The sequence below is a fragment of the Heptranchias perlo genome, chromosome 32 (genome assembly GCF_035084215.1).
Source record: "Heptranchias perlo isolate sHepPer1 chromosome 32, sHepPer1.hap1, whole genome shotgun sequence".
NCBI classification, from domain to species: domain Eukaryota; kingdom Metazoa; phylum Chordata; class Chondrichthyes; order Hexanchiformes; family Hexanchidae; genus Heptranchias; species Heptranchias perlo.
In genome coordinates, this window is record NC_090356.1 from 12,189,715 (window position 1) to 12,206,399 (window position 16,685).

At 39.8% G+C, this 16,685-nt stretch overlaps 1 protein-coding gene across 3 annotated transcripts in view; it reads left to right on the forward strand.

The window, feature by feature from the left end:
• The window catches only part of kif1b (kinesin family member 1B), a 220,179-nt gene that overhangs the window by 188,085 nt on the left and 15,409 nt on the right, over positions 1-16,685 (forward strand). For 2 of the 3 annotated variants that reach the window (XM_067970370.1, XM_067970371.1), the window contains one exon: positions 1,148-6,952. The exons of the other annotated variant lie outside the window; for it this stretch is intronic. In XM_067970370.1, coding sequence (XP_067826471.1) covers positions 1,148-1,190 — 43 coding nt within the window. In that variant the 3' untranslated portion in view covers positions 1,191-6,952. Of the gene's footprint in view, positions 1-1,147; positions 6,953-16,685 lie in introns of those variants that run through there. 3 annotated transcript variants of the gene reach the window in all.

Consider the following 16,685-nt stretch of genomic DNA (forward strand, 5'->3'; position numbering starts at 1 on the left):
TTTTCTGTATATTTCCAATTAACTCAGTATCTTTTGCGTTTGGATCTATTTATAACCTTATTCTGGAGTTCAGTTAAAAATGTGCAGAGTGTTATATCAATGACTGCTTAGGTCTTTCACATTTGTATCCCCCAGTTTGTACATGTGCTACTTGTGCATTTTATAATTCATTTTTAAAAAAACAGCAAAAATCAAGTGACAGTTTTAAGTAAATGCTTATTAAAAGGATTCAGATAGTGCACCATTCATTTTAAAATAAAGCACTGATACTGCAGATGATACTGGCTTCGGAAAGTTATTGAGCAAGTGGAACTAACCGATCTGCAATATTAGAATCACTGAATTGTCCTTGATTCATGACTACGACTGCTGACCTGTCACCTCTTTCGTCCACTCCGGCGCCCCAGCGCCTCCACTCCGGGGCCCCAGCGCCTCCACTCCGGGGCCCCAGCGCCTCCACTCCGGGGCCCCAGCGCCTCCACTCCGGGGCCCCAGCGCCTCCACTCCGGGGCCCCAGCGCCTCCACGGCAGCAATAAAAGAACGTAAGGTTGGCTTGTAGCTTACTTTGCCTTTGTTGGTGCTGTAATTTTCCACTACGGTTATTCAATCCGGATTATCGAAATAATGAATCCCAAATCATCAGATGAAACCAGGCCCACAAAATGCTTTTAACACTTGTTTTGGTGGAAAGCAGTTTAACTGCCATTTATAAAAAAGATTGTGACTGATGTGCTTGATGCACTTCAGTTGTTGCAGTGAGTCAGCACATTCTCTTCACCAGTGGAGTGGATCAGCCACACGAGGATGATAAAAATATCTCTGAGCTGTAAAGGGCTGAATTGAAATGGGTGGAATAGTCTCGGGCTTAGTTTCTGGTGGGTGTGGGCCCACAGAGTAATTTGCCACAAACTTGATGTTAAAGTGGCAGAGTTACTCGAGAGGCCGTAAAGGATGGCAGGAAATACAAACTTATGTTGGTCTACTTTGTAATTACAGAGTGTGGTGAAAATTACATTATAGTACTTTTCAATTATTTCTTTAAGCCATATCATTTATTCTTGTTTTGTTTTAACTTTTTATAAATATCATACAGATTGGTGCCTTCACAGATTGATGTTTTACAGTTGCAATTTTGGTTTTTTTTAGGTCAAAACTCGCTAGAAGACGTTCAGGGCAACCAACGATGTAAAAGAAAAACTTTCACAGAAAGCAAGAAATGAAGTAGTTATTCTGACTTGCCTTTTGAACATACGAGTGTTGCTCTTAACCTTTGTGATTCTTGACGGTTTCTCTTGTACATGTAGACATGTGGCTTAACTCTCTATCTAAGCACCTTTTTTCTAGTTACCAAAATACTGCTTTTTCTTTATTCCCATTCCAGGTCTTGTAGTAGCATGTTGTAAAATAGTCGAGTGTGTGCACGATTCTCAACCGTTTTTCCATTACTGCTTTTTTCTTGTGTCTGTAGGATGTCCTTGTCTGTGCTACCTGTCGATCTGTAACCTTTGATTTGCGACCGCATGGTAACTGCAACTGGCCCTCCCCGGGCTAGTAGCCGTAAGATGAGGCGGGAAAGAGAAATGCAGGCTCTTCATCTGATAGGTGGTAGCTTAAGGAGAGTATACCTTCAGGAATAGGTTGCGTGTTCTGGAATATCTTGCACGATAATCTCCAGTATTCTAGAATGTCATAGCTGCTGGAGAATTTTAGTCTGAAAGTTTCGATGATCCCAGCAGCTGCAAACTTTGCTGGATTGTTTAATGTGGATTGGTGGAATGGGTGAAGTCCATTCTGAGGAAATGTCGTCCTTCTCATTCAGTTAGCAAAAAAGCTAGTGGATCTTGAAAGCTGACCCACTTTGAGTGGTGGATTCACTAATAAATAGTGTAATAGAAAGACAGCAAAACCTACTGGGGAAAACAGTCGGGGTAATACACTGCTATTTTACGCACATGCCTGCAGTGCAGTGGTTGGGCTGACCTTTTCCTATGTATGTTTTCTTTCTTTTGTGTGCGCATGCATATATAGAGGGACACGTTTGCACTGAGCCCCTCCTTTTAACCTTTTGGTAAAATGCAGCTAATAACAGACTTGACTTCAACAATGCACGTGATTCTCACCTTCAAGTGATCGAACAAGATGTCTGCGTTATTTCAGTGATAAATACTTACTTGCAGTATAATCGACATCAATCAGGAATAATGTCCTAAAGTAACTGACCTAATGTCGGGTAATTCCACATCACTGCAGTGCCAGATGGAGAGCTGAAAATACTCCACAAATCATGTACAATGCTGTATTCCTGCATACAACCAATTGCTTTAGAAACAATGTTGTCTTCTAATCTATTATGTCACGATAAAGTGCATAACACTTTTAGTTGCTGGCCTTTGCCCATCACGTAACCTGCAGGTTATTCTAAAAGCAGGGAGCAATTTAGAAGCAGGAAGAGAAAAATAAGACCTGTTAAAGTTGTAGACCAGTATTTGCACCTGTGACTACCAGTGAGCTTACGGCAGCAGATGCTGAGGCAATCTTCTCATCTGGGCTCAGACATGTCATGAGATTTTCTTCAATGTGTTTCAGTCTCGACAATTTAGCTGAGAAGAAATTGGGCTGAAGGGACTCGAACTTCACTGCATATTATTCCCCTGAAGTTACACACTCTGTTTCTTTCTCAATGATTTGCAGTCCATTTTGTTTCTTGACTGTCAATGATGTATCCTAAAGGTGTCTGTTAAAATATCTCTTGCAGAATGCCTTGTCCCTTCAACCAAACAAGATGTAATACAAGCTGATCACAGACTTGTTTACAGGCAATTGCATGTCAGTATTTCTCAAGTAATTTTGGGTTTGCTCTCTTAAAGATCTCATCCTATAGCCAAAATCAATCTCACCAATGTGTATAGCTGCAGGTTGACTGGATCAAATGGTACCTGAGGATACTTTATCATTTGAGAATATATTGACAAACTGCAGTGTAATGAATAGAGGCATTTAGAGTGGAAACAGCGTGGTATGTGATGACATGCAAACCTTTTCTTTTAAAGTTAAAACATTTAGGGTATGATTGGCATTCATGTAGCATCTTGCCAAACTTGAGCATGGAGGAAACGTTTTGATAATTGTAGTCTTGTCCTTGAACTATTCAGTCTGGCCCAACAGGATGGCATTGGCTCCCTTGGGCATCTCCAAAGACCTCTGTTCATTGTAGGGCTTTTCCCTTTAGTCGCTTTCAGATGTTGCTACAGAGGAAACGTGTTTTTCTGTTGCATTATAGCTGCCTACTAATGCTGTGTGCCATGGAAACACTTTTCCAGTAATACCAAATGATAGTGGAAACTGGAATTCTGTGATGCACTGGGACCTTTTATGGTCAAATGCAGTAGAGATTAGACCCCATTTAGCAAGTCAGCACACACAACTTAGCATCACTGCTAATTTATTTTCACGGAATCATACAGTATATATGCACTTTTTCTTATCAATAACTGATGACCATGATATGCATAAATGGAGCTTGATCAAAAGGGATCCTAATGGGGTTATCTACTGGATATTCTTGCAGTTTGTGTACTGAACAGTTCCCAGGAGACTTTAACCTGCTTTAAGTGCTAATTAGCACTGATTTGTAGAGTGGAAATGGTGGAGATATTTCAAGCATTAATAGACTAATGGGGCCGAGAATCCTATTGATGCTTGAATTGTCTACTGTAGGAGTTACCAGGATGAAAGCTGCCTCAGCAAATCAAAAGTGAGAATTTCAGTGGTAGTATTTGATTAGTGTACTGTTTACGATTTTGTTTTATTACAGAAGGAACAGTGCAATAGAATGAGAGGGGAAAAAAGTCTAATCTTTGCTTTAAACACCTGAAAGTAAATAACCTGAAGTGCTGAAACTAGATTTTTAATCCTTAGTGAGCATCCGAGTCCCTAAAATCCCAGCTTGATTCTCTCTGCCTTCACCAGATTTTTATTAAAGTTTAATTTGTACAAAAGGATCCAAGTGTTTATGAATCTTATATGGAAACATACTGTAGAGTTTTAAGATAAATGCATATTCATCTGTACACAAGACTCGGCTAGTTTGTGATTATAACTTGTATTGCATCTAATGCTATCATAATATGGAGTGAGTAAAATTGGATATAAATTAAGTTCTACAAATGTAGGAAATCAAATCGCAAACAACATTTATCAAATGCATAGATCCTTTTAGATAGAACATAATGAGTGAGCATGAGCAAATCATTGGATTCTTCTGTGCATTTTTTAAAACTGCCAGCTAAAGAAAGCCATTTAGAAGAACGGAGGGCATGACTGAGGCTAGCAAACCTACAGATCATGGCCTGCACTGGTATGAAGGTAGAAGTATCCAAGACCCAGTTAAATGTAAAGCTTTATAGATTAAGGAAACTGCATAGTTTATAATATGCACAATGTAGCAGATCTCTTGTAAATGACAGCAGGTAAATTAACTGTTGAATTAGTACCTTTTTAAGCTATTGTTTATGCACAGTGCTATTTTTGCTAAAACATGACTTGGCTATATTTCCACATGTGACGTACATTAAAGATAGTCAAGCTTTGATGAAGAATAGAAAGTACTACTTTTGTTTCAAAATTCCTAAAGTATAAAAGCCCAAACTAAACTAAAACCTGGTAGTTTTTCATGTCAATATGTGTTCTCAAAAAAATGGACTACAGAAAGATCACCACTATTTAGTATCTGCATTTTATTTATTGTAAATTTTGAAGATGCAGTCCTTAGCTGTGAACATGTATGGATGTGGTGTTGCAACAAGTGAGGTTAACTAATCAAGAATGTCCAGTAGAACCAGTACATTGTGAGCCTGAAGTTAGTCAACCTGCAGAGCACACAGTGAGATGCACCATGCCAGAGGCCAGACAACCTCCAGAGCATAGGCAGTTTAAAGGAGAATATTTGGTTGGTCAAAGTTGTGCACCATACATTGGTCAGCTAATGCTTGTGCCTGAAAAATAAGACTGGCTCATTTCTACACACTAAGCACTGGATATTTGAAATAATTGCAGTGTATTTGAGATGGATGTAGGGTAGTCATGATAGGTACACATCCTTGGCCTGAAATGGGTAGTTAGATACAGATATGAATTAAGGATGCTGCAGTAGTAAGCTTGAAGTGTTTAGTTTCCACACTGGATACCAAATGAAACTTGTACATCTTACACTTTTAATATTTTTTCCAGCTGCATCACAGTGTAAACAGCACTAAACATATATACATATTAATACCAAACTAGTGTTACACTAGACAAAACTCCAGATCTCCTCAGATCATCACATACAGTTTAGTGTGAGGGCATAACTGAAGAATTGCATTGTTAAATTATAAATTGTAATCTGATAACTGTTCATCCCTGCTAATCCAGTCTTAGTGTTGGCCATCTCTTTACAATTAGGAGAAGTAATGCTCACATTTTTATAATCAGATTTTTTCCTGTGTTAAATCTAATTTAAATAAACTATAATAGATTTAAGATAAACCCCAAGTTATCAGCCTATCACTGAATCAGATTTACCAATTAAAGGACACCAATATAGTAGAGTGCATTCAAGAAAAATTACTTGGCTTCGGTGTTAATGAATTGTACAACGAAAGAAACCCAGGTAGAGCATTAAACATCTGTCCACCTGAGTAACTACAGAACAAGTTCACTGGAAATCCTTTTACTTTAACTTAGATCTGTTTGAAGACTGGTAGATGTAAGTACATACATTTTATTCATATTGTAAGATTCCTGCACTGCCATCCCTTTGCTAACTCATTTCAAATTGTAAATCCAGTTTCTACTAGAAGCCCAGAATCTGTTCACATGTATGGTTATCATCATGGATTTATCAGAGCAAAGACTTTTCCCCTCTCATTACTACATTCTGTGTAATTGTTGGCTGGTGCACAATGAATGCACTATTTATTTTGTATGAATTATTTGCAGTAAATTGCACACCTTTTAAGGAAGTAATTGTTTAGGAAGGGATTGAAAATTGCTGTGGGACATTGTGTATTTTCTCAGCATTAGAACCCTTTCACCAGTACTGCACATTGAAGTATGAAATACACAACCACTATTTTTTTGTGAGAGACTGTATGCCTTCTTAAAGAGTTCAAAGTAAACATTACTTAATTTAACAGTAGGCTTTTTATTTTTCAGATTAGCAAGACTGCAAGTTCGTACCGTACTTTTTTTTAATATAGGTGGCCTTGATACATTTTGCATAAAAATTTGAAAACTATCAAATTTCATGGTCAAACCTACGCTAATATTTCAGCTACACAGAAGCTGTAGATACCACCCCCGAGTGCACACTACATTATTTATGGGAAGTAGTGCTGAGATGGATTTATTTTGTAGATTTGATTGCTTATGAACTTGAAATACAGGCTAGATAAATGATGAGTTTGATACTGTCTCTTACAAAAAAAGATATTCGTGGATATCGCCATTAAAGCGAAAGGTACCATAGCTGCTGTTTGTAGGTTTACTAAATGTGCTGGTAATCAGGAATTTACCTGTGTGTTTTTTTAATTTTTATTTTGTCTGTTGTGGCTGGTTAACCACAATCCATTGTAGTTCAAGGTTAGTTTTAGTTGGAATTGATTTATTGTGCTTCCTATCAACACCAGACCCTTCAGAGGAGTGCATCAGCACTGTACATTATTTATTATATTTTGTCAGGGTGGCTACACATTCATAATTTTTATTTTGTAAATATATGTTGAACCAAGCTTGAGGTATAAAGACTTAAAATGTAAATATTTCATGTATTTGTACTAATTATAATCCATTCGCTGTATAGCATAGACGTGTAATGCAGATATCTAATTCTGTGTATGGTAACCTGCACCACTGAATTGTTTAGTGAATGAGGTAACAATAAAGGTTCAACCAGAGCATAAGCAAAATAAAGTTGTCTTGTTTTTATTTATACTTAGTATACATACACTGTGAAATGAACTAGCCCAATGAATATTTCAACTGATATTCATTTTAAGGATATTCATTTTTCTTTCTGAATATTCATTTTAATTGGTAAAAGAATTTGCATTTATATAGTGCCTTTTATGACCCCGGGACGTCTCAAAATGCTTCACAGTCAACAAATTACTTTTATGTACTGTTATGGAGACAAACACGGGGAGAGCAGCTTGCACACAGCAAGGTCCCACAAGATGGATAACCCGTTAATGGGTTTTTAGTGTTGATTGAGGAATTAATTTTTTTCCAGGACACTCTGAGAACTCCCTTCTCTGCAAAAATGTGCGATGGAATCTTTCAATCTTTTATATCCACCTGAATAAGCCAGACAAGCTTTAATTCTTCATTTCATCCGGAAGACATTATTACCAACAATGCAATACTCCCTCAGTACTACATTGAAGTGTTAGCCTAGATGATGTGCTCAAGACGTGGAGTGGGGCTGGCTACTTCAAAAGTGCATTTTAGTAGCACATAAAATGTTTAATGGAGGTTAATTATAGTGTAACAAGGACCTATTTATTGATTGTTTCAGAATGATTCTCAATAACTAGATTCAGCACTTTCATAAAGTGATAAAGGTAATGTGCTACGTCCTTGCCAAGTACAAAAGAATCTAATATAAACTAGCTTAATCCTGTTTGTATCAGTTTGATTGAGTAGTGCCCTTACCTCTAAATCAATAGATTGTGGGTTTTAAGCGCTACTTTAGAATTAGAACACACAATCTTGAGGGCCACTCCAGTGCAGTACTGAGGGAGTGCTGAATGATCAGAGGTGCCATCCTTCGGATAAGGCCTACCTGTTTTGGTGATTCTGCTAGACATTAAAGATCCCATGGCATTATTTAAAGAGTAGAGAGTTCTCCTGGTGTCCTGGCCAACATTCCTTCAATCAACACCACCAAAAAAAAGATTAATTGGGCATTCACTTCAACCCTGTTTGTGGAATCTTGCGGAGTGAAAAATGGTTCATGTTTGTTTACATAATCCAGTGCACTTGAAAGTGTACATGAAGCACTTGAGATGTTTGAGAGACATTGAGATACTAAATGTGATTTTATTTTTCATATTGGTAGTCTTCAGAGAACAGAGCTTCCAGTGGTCCTTTTGAAGAGACTGAGACCTCGGAAAGCAGCTCAACATACTGACCTTTGGGCTAACCTACTGCTAGATTTTGAGCAAATAACAAGTCTTTCCCAATTCCAGCTAGGCCATTTCAAACTGGCATGTTCCTTCCTCTCTGACTTGACAAAGCAAAATTTTTTTTCATGGATAGTGATGAATCATCATTCAGAGAGCTGCTTATAACTTGTTTTGCAATGTGAAATCAGGAGCTGTTTGCAATGTGTTTTGCAATGAGAAATCAGGATTTCCTACTTCTATTATCAGTTAAATTGAATAAGCATGATCTTGCCCATAATTTGAGATGTGAGCCAAACAGAGACCCTACACTATGTACATTTGAACGGTAACACTAGAATGAATATTTATGTTCTCTGCTTTGTGCTGGGATATCGATGGCTAGTTCAAATTAGTAAGATTCAGGCTAATATTGTTCTAATAGTTTTGCCTGTAGATTTTGACCTTTTAAAAACATTTCTACATCTTAAAACTCAATGCTTGTTCAGGTCTTCAAGATTTTATTCTAGAATATTCCAAGGAAACTATGAACTTAGAAATATTTTGTAGATTCGATTGCTCAATAACCTTGAACAGCTCCTTAAATTAAGAATATGTCTGGAATAGTTACACACGTCTACAATGGTTACATGTAGACTTAGATAAATGGGCCTTTTATAAATATTATATTCACTGTTCAAGCCTGACTAATGTTACTGTACTGGAATATTATGATGCAGTTAGCTTGCCAAAAAAATTAGATACATCATTTAGGAGCAGAGTCCCTCCATTTAACTTATTAGTAATAACAACAGTGAGGCCTGGACTACATTCCCCCCCGCCTTCCTCTTCCTCTCTCCTTACCATTCTCATCCTTCTCCTTTCCCCCTCCCGCAATGATCCTATTAGTGGTTTAAAGAAACCTAAAACTTTACAAAGCAAAACAAACGTGTCAAGATGCTGCATAAGAATTCACTTTTCTGTGCCACAAGTGGAAAAGTTATTTAAATATAATGTACTGCATAAAAAAAAGTACACTTTATATTGTCATCTCTTAGTCAAAAGTCACATTTGATTTCAAAAAGTCTGCAACAAGTTCCGACAGTAAAAATAAATAAAAATTTGTTCTAAAATCTGATTAGATCTCAATATTCTGGGGTGAGCTGGTTTTCACTGTCTCGTAGTAAGGGCCGGCCTCATATTTTAATTATAAAGTAATTTTTATGTAACTATTGCTTATGTGAGGGGGAAGTCAAGGGCCAATATTGAAGGTTCCTCTGGACTGATTGTTTTAAGGTATTCATATGAAGTAATGTTTACATGTTGCCATACACCATTGTCTAAACTCATCTTCCAAAGATGTTCTTTTGAATACTGTGCTAAATGTAAAATCATACTTCACCCATTCCATTCTTTGATTTTCTCCTGAAGATGCCCAAAGGAATCAGATATATACTTGGAAAGGAAGAATTTGCAGGGCTATGGGGAAACAGCAGGAGTGTGGAACTAATTGGATAGTTCTTTCAAAGAGCCGGCACAGTTAGATGGGCCCATTGGCCTCTTGTGCTGTATGATTCTATGATGAATTAATGAAGAAAGTTAATTACTCCCTTTGTATATTATTCCTCATTCTTTGTATATCATTTATCCTCCATGTAGCTCACTCCTTCTTCACTATTTCCTGGATTTACAGGGGTAGAATCTTCACAGGTTGCCTGATCTTCTGCTGTAACTTAATTGCGGTTACTCTGGGGTTTCTGCCCATGTTATGACGGACAATCCAGAGATCACCGATGGAAACTACTGGCAAGACTGTTTAAAGTTTAATTTTGGCCTATCGTTTCCTATGCTGTGTAATTATACCCTATAAAGCAGGCTGCTTTCATTTTGTTTTTACTCAGCTGGTTAAGAGATGAACAGTTGAGGTTTAGGTGATCTCGGCTGCGTTAGAGAAAAATCAATTGGGTTCTCACTCATGATCATTATCCAGTGCTCCTAGAGGAAAGTGTGCACCTGTGAACATCTAATGAGGATAGAACTGCTCTCGGCTATGATGTCTCCTCGTGGTTGAATCGCCTGCCATGCTCACTGTCTAGACACGTGAAGAATCGTTACTTGGAAGTGATACTGATGGGGGGAAAAAGATTGGAATCCATCTCTGGCATTTGATGCAAAATGGGGAGGGGAAAATCACATGGCATAAATGTCAGTCCTGCTATTCCTCTGGGCAATCCCATATCTTTACAGGATTTTGGGCCTCATGCAGGAAGAAAAATGACTTTCCTTCAATTCTATGAAATCCTGCCTCCTTGTTTTCTCCTTGCTTGGTCGGTCTGTCTGCTTTTGCCTACTTCGTTTGGATCGTGCCAGCAGAAATTCTGTTCACTCCCAATTGCTCCTGTGCACTAGAACTGACTTTGATCCTACAGTAAGATAACAGGAAAGGATAACAGCCTCATCTCTCATTGCAGCTTCCACCTGTGTTTTTGCATAAGCGCTGCAAAAAGGAAAGATACACAGTCAACCTGGAATGACGACGATTGCTAGTCAATGAGTATAGGCCTCCTTGATTTAATTAGTAGTAAGTTCAGCCAAGGCCAGATGTACACGCGTCAGCTGCTCGATGCCGAGGCTAATAGCCCCTCCGCCAATACTAAACCTGCACAGTCTGTTTCTCACTCACAGACTGACAGAATTTACCAAATTACCAGCAGACCGCTGCCCCAAACACTTGGGCTTCGATGCCCCTGCAGTCCTAGGCATCACAGGTGTCTAACTCTCACTCCCAGGATATCCCACAATAAATCATACTCTGTAAATGAGATTGATCTTTGCTATAAATTATCCAGCTGGGATGTTTGGAGAATTCTTTGCTGCTTTTCCCTAGTCCAACTCTTGCTTTTATCTGATCATTCACTCTGTGCCAGTGAAGTATGGAAGGTTTCATTCTTCACTATTCCACATTCATCAGATGTGAAACCGCATCTTGGTTCAATCATGTCTGCCACCTCATAAAAATTCTGCCTAATACAGCTGGTATCTTGGTTGGTCCGAAGTATCTCAAGCCAGTTGATCTCTCTCAAATGTAAGGAATCTTACAACACCAGGTTATAGTCCAACAGTTTTATTTGCTAAATAAAACTGTTGGACTATAACCTGGTGTTGTAAGATTCCTTACATTTGTCAACCCCAGTCCATCACCGGCATCTCCACATCACGATCTCTGTCAAGGCTGAGATAGATAGATTTTTGGACTCTAGGGGAATCAAGGGATATGGGGATCGGGCAGGAAAGTGGAGTTGAGGTTGAAGATCAGCCATGATCTGATTGAATGGCGGAGCAGGCTCGAGGGGCCGTATGGCCTACTCCTGCTCCTATTTCTTATGTTCTCTTCAAACCCTAAATCCATGATTAGAGTTTTTAAATGTTACTCTGTTGAAAAGTGTCGACGGCTGTCCGTGGCAGAAACAGAGCTCAATCATGGCTCAACCTGGAAAATTCCTGGAGGGAGGGTCTAAGTGACTGTAGCTAGATGGCGTAATGCTAATTAAGGATAGGCTTCAGAATACCTTTAAGGACTAGTTCCTTTCTTTTTGGTGATCATGGGGTAGCCAATATATAAAACAATCTAATATTTACTTCTTCACAAGGGGCATTTGGACCCTTGTTTCAAAATGTTGCCTGTGTTCAGAAGTTAATTATGTCATAAGTTTACAGTATGTCTGGGTCAATCCCTTGTCATTAATGGAGGCACAGTTGTAGACTGGGGAAGTAGACATTCATTATCTTCTGGTCTGACTCATCAGGGCTGTATTGTTCACATCTTCCATGAGTGGAAGAAATGATTAATATCTTGATTTAACATTGTGAAGAATCTACTTGGACATCAAAGAGAAGAGAGGAATATAACCTGTCATTGCTTATTCCACATGAGGAGGCCACAGAGAGGCTGCATGGGAGTCTTCACTAGATGACAATTGGGGAGTAGTTAGAAGTTATTGAAAGGAATGAAGATTTTTGGACTGCCTTGTTTTTGGAACAGTTTAATTATGGTTTAGTGAAGCATTACACTGCTGGATTCTCCCTATATTCTTCTATTTCTGGGTAATTATCTTTGAGTAAATTAATCGGACCTTTTATAGCCTGAATGTAATGGTCTGGCTATATACTATTTGCTGTCATTCATAGTGGACAGAGAATATAAGAGGCAGCCCTTGTGTTCTCTGGTGCTTAATCCCATGATAAAATGGTAATCTCAATGAAGCTAAGAATGAACATGCCTCTATTCCATCTTTCTTTTCTACCCCTACAACTGACAAAGTTTTATCCACTAACAGCTTGCATATATTTAGCACTCCTTGTGCCGGAAGATGTCTCAGAGCACTTTACAATGAGAAGCAAAAGGATATAATGGACAGGGAACAAGGAGAGGTTGGGATGGTGAACCGAAGGTGTATTTGGGGAGTAGGGGTTTTTTAGGATGTTTTTAGAAGCAGGAGATAGCAAAACGGAAGTTAATGGGTAGAGTCCTCGAAGGCAGGAGTGTACAACAGGTAGCTACTAATGGTGAATAGATCAGGGTGAGGAGAAGACAGGAGGACAAAGGGTGAACGGAGGAATGTAAGGCAGAAGGAGATCACAAAGGGGTAGGATGAGACAAGGCCATATAAAGATATCAAATCAAGGATAAGATTTTTGATATCAACGCACTGGGACCACCCCAGCAACTCGGAGGGGACGGAGTGCAGGTGAGGATCTGGACTGCGGTATTTTAAATCAATTGAAGCTTGTGGAGAGTTGAGGTGGAGAAGCCAGTTTGAAGGGTATTAGAGATGTTAATGAAGGCAAGGATTAGTGTTTCAGCAGCAGAAGACAAGAGATGGGGCAAAAGCAGGCAATGCTGCAAAGGTAGAAGGAAACGTTTTTGTTAATGATGCAAATGCAGGTGAGGCCTTGGGTTCACCAGGACGCCAGGGTTCCATACATCCTGACTCAGTTTGAGATGGTAGCTGGGGAGGGTGATAGGAGTTGAGGCCAGAGTCAAAGAGCTGCTGCCAGGAGCTGAAGAGGATGGCTTCAATTTTATCAACATTAAACTGGACGAGGTTTTGGCTTATTGAGGTCTTGATAACAGACAGGAAATTTGAGAGTTTGATGTCAACCTTTGGGTTAATGCCGATGGCATTGGTGCTTTTGGCATACTTGCGCAAGTTGACTCCATACTTTCAGATAATTTTATCAAGGGTTGGAACTTTATTCATTCTCAGGATGTGAGCAATCCTGGCAGGGCTGCATTTATGGCCCATTCCTGGTTGCCTAAAGAAGGTGATTGTGGACAGCCTTGAGTCACTGTTGTCTTTATGGTGATGGTTACATCGGGTCAACAGCACAGAAACTGGCCATTCGGCCCAACTGGTCTATGCCGGCGTTTATGCTCCACACGAGCCTCCCCCCTCCCTACTTCCTCTAACTCTATCAGCATATCCTTCTATTCCTTTCTCTCTCGTGTGCTTATCTAGATTCCCTTTAAATGCATCTATGCTATTTGCCTCAACTTCCTTGTGGTAGCGAGTTCCACATTCTTACCACTCTTTGCACCTGCATACCAACCTTTAGGAAAATCAAAAGGTTAGTATGCAGGTGCAGCAGGTGATCAAGAAGGCCAACGGAATGTTGGCTTTTATTGCTAGGGGGATAGAATATAAAAACAGGGAGGTATTGCTGCAGTTATATAAGGTATTGGTGAGACCGCACCTGGAATACTGCATACAGTTTTGGTGTCCATACTTAAGTAAAGACATACTTGCTCTCGAGGCAGTACAAAGAAGGTTCACTCGGTTAATCCCGGGGATGAGGGGGCGGACATATGAGGAGAGGTTGAGTAGATTGGGACTCTACTCATTGGAGTTCAGAAGAATGAGAGGCGATCTTATTGAAACATATAAGATTGTGAAGGAGCTTGATCGGGTGGATGCGGTGAGGATGTTCCCAATGATGGGTGAAACTAGAACTAGGGGGCATAATCTTAGAATAAGGGGCTGCTCTTTCAAAACTGAGATGAGGAGAAACTTCTTCACTCAGCTGTGGAAGCTACATCATTAAATAAATTTAAAACAGAAATAGACAGTTTCCTGGAAGTAAAGGGAATTAGGGGTTACGGGGAGCGGGCAGGAAATTGGACATGATTTTAGATTTGAGGTTAGGACCAGATCAGCCATGATCTTATTGAATGGCGGAGCAGGCTCGAGGGGCCGATTGGCTTACTCCTGCTCCTATTTCTTATGTTCTTATGTTCTTTGGGTAAAGAGATTTCTCCAGAATTCCCTATTGGATTTATTAGTGACAAGATAGTGTTAAGTAGGGAATGCCAGCAATGATGAAGGAACGGCAACAGCGATATATTTCCAAGTCAGGATGGTGTATGGCGTGGAGGGGAACTCGGAGGTGATTTTCTCATGGTGTTGCTGCTCCTTCCTTTCTCGGTGAAGAGTAAGCTTGATGAGTCGCTAGAGTGCAGCTGCAGAAAGTGCCTGCTTTAACCACAGTGTGCCGATGATGGTGGGGGTGGGGTGGATATTGAGTCCAGTAGCAGAGGCACCAAGAATATTTTAATTAATTTTCCCTCATGTGAAAGGCCACTGATTTGCAGTTTTGTTGATAAAATGAATGAAAACAAAATCCAACCAATTACAGGCTAGAACATAAAAATCTATGAGTCACCACCAGTGGAAATCCAATCATCCAGCGTTTCCTCCATTTTTCATCTCGGTCCTCTGTCGGTTCAAGTTGGGACTTTGCTCCCTCCCTCCGGTTCAAGCGAGTATTCTGTTCCCCCTCACTTCCCAAAACTCAATCTGTCTCTCTTCTCATTTCTCTATACAGTTGCTAACAGACCTCCTGTGCATTTCTAGCTGTAAGTGAGGAAAATCTGGAAGGTAAAACAGAACTGACAGACTCAGGTGTTACCCAGATCAATAGTTTATTACGAGTGCACACGGGAGAACAATCTCAGCCACCCCAGCTGGAGACCTCGTTCTCAAAGGAAAAGTGACAATACAACTTAGTTTATACAGTTTATTAGACAACACCCACTAATTACTAATGGGGGTGTATACATGGTAATATTGATACATCATTGGTTTATAGGGTTAATCAATCAGCTACTAGGCCTGCCCTTTGAACTCGAGTACCCCCTGTGAGAAGCTTATGGGCTGCAAAGGCTTCACTCTAACTTTGCATTCTTGAGCTATCTCTTACCCTTATTATCACTATAGGGAGGTATCTTCAGCAGGAACATGGCCTGCTCGATTCCAAAGCTCTATTGAATTATGCAACCAACTGACTCCTTTCCCAGACCATCAGCAGATGTTTCATCAATATGCCTTTGTACTCTTATCTCTTCTCAGGAACAGACCCCTTCTAAACATTCCTTAAATAAAGCTTGGAATGTCCTTGGTCAGCTAAACCGATCTATGTTAGTTTGAAAAGGGCTAACATAGTCCAGTATCCCATGGTGCTTTGGGTTTTGTTTCCAGCCTAACAAGACTGAATGGTACCTTTCAGACCGTTTTATACCGGCGAATTGGGGCCCACCCCTTTATATCCCTGAATCCAAATTTTATCACAACACTCACTTACACTAGCATTTCCTATTTTTATTTCAGGCCTCCAGTATTTGCAGTTTTATTGAAATTTATTGGTGTGACCACGAGGAACTAAGTTTTATATTCAATCAATTTAGGATTGCCAATTCTGTTTGGACATATTCCACAAGGTTTCATCATATGGCTTTCAAAAGGGAACTGGATAAGGACTTGAAAGGAAAAAAATTGCAGGGCTACAGGGAAAGGGCGGGGGGAATGGGACTAGCTGCATTGCTCTTGCATAGAGCCGACACGGACTCAAAGGACCAAATAGCCTCCTTCCGAGCTGTAACCATAGAATCGTAGAAGTTTACAACATGGAAACAGGCCCTTCGGCCCAACATGTCCATGTCGCCCAGTTTATACCACTAAGCTAGTCCCAATTGCCTGCACTTGGCCCATATCCCTCTATACCCATCTTATGATTCGATATGACCTCCCGCCTCCATAACTCGCCCAAACAGCCTCCCCCTCAATATTTTTATAACTAATAAATGAAACTGTTAAATAAATGTATTTTTAATTCCCCCTATGATTTTTCTCCCAGGTTGCTTGCAGCAGTGTCTGGGAGATTAATCTTGAATTCCTGGAGACTCCAGGTCAATCCTAAAATGAACTACATTTTCCAAGTCTGTTCTATATTCCAGAGATTAACTGGTTTAGAGACGACCCTAATTGCAACAATCAAATATATATATAATTGGCTTTGGAAAGTTTTAAAGTTGCAACAGATGAACAAGGAAGTCCTGAACCCTCCCCAGCCCAAAATGTTAAGTCATGTTGACTTGCAACAAATTGTCCCGCCCACTTCTCAACTCACATCGTGGGCTGAGCTCAGGCTATTTGTCCAAAGCAAACGAGCCAGGATTGACTCGATGCCCGGGCCTGCCCCACCCTCCT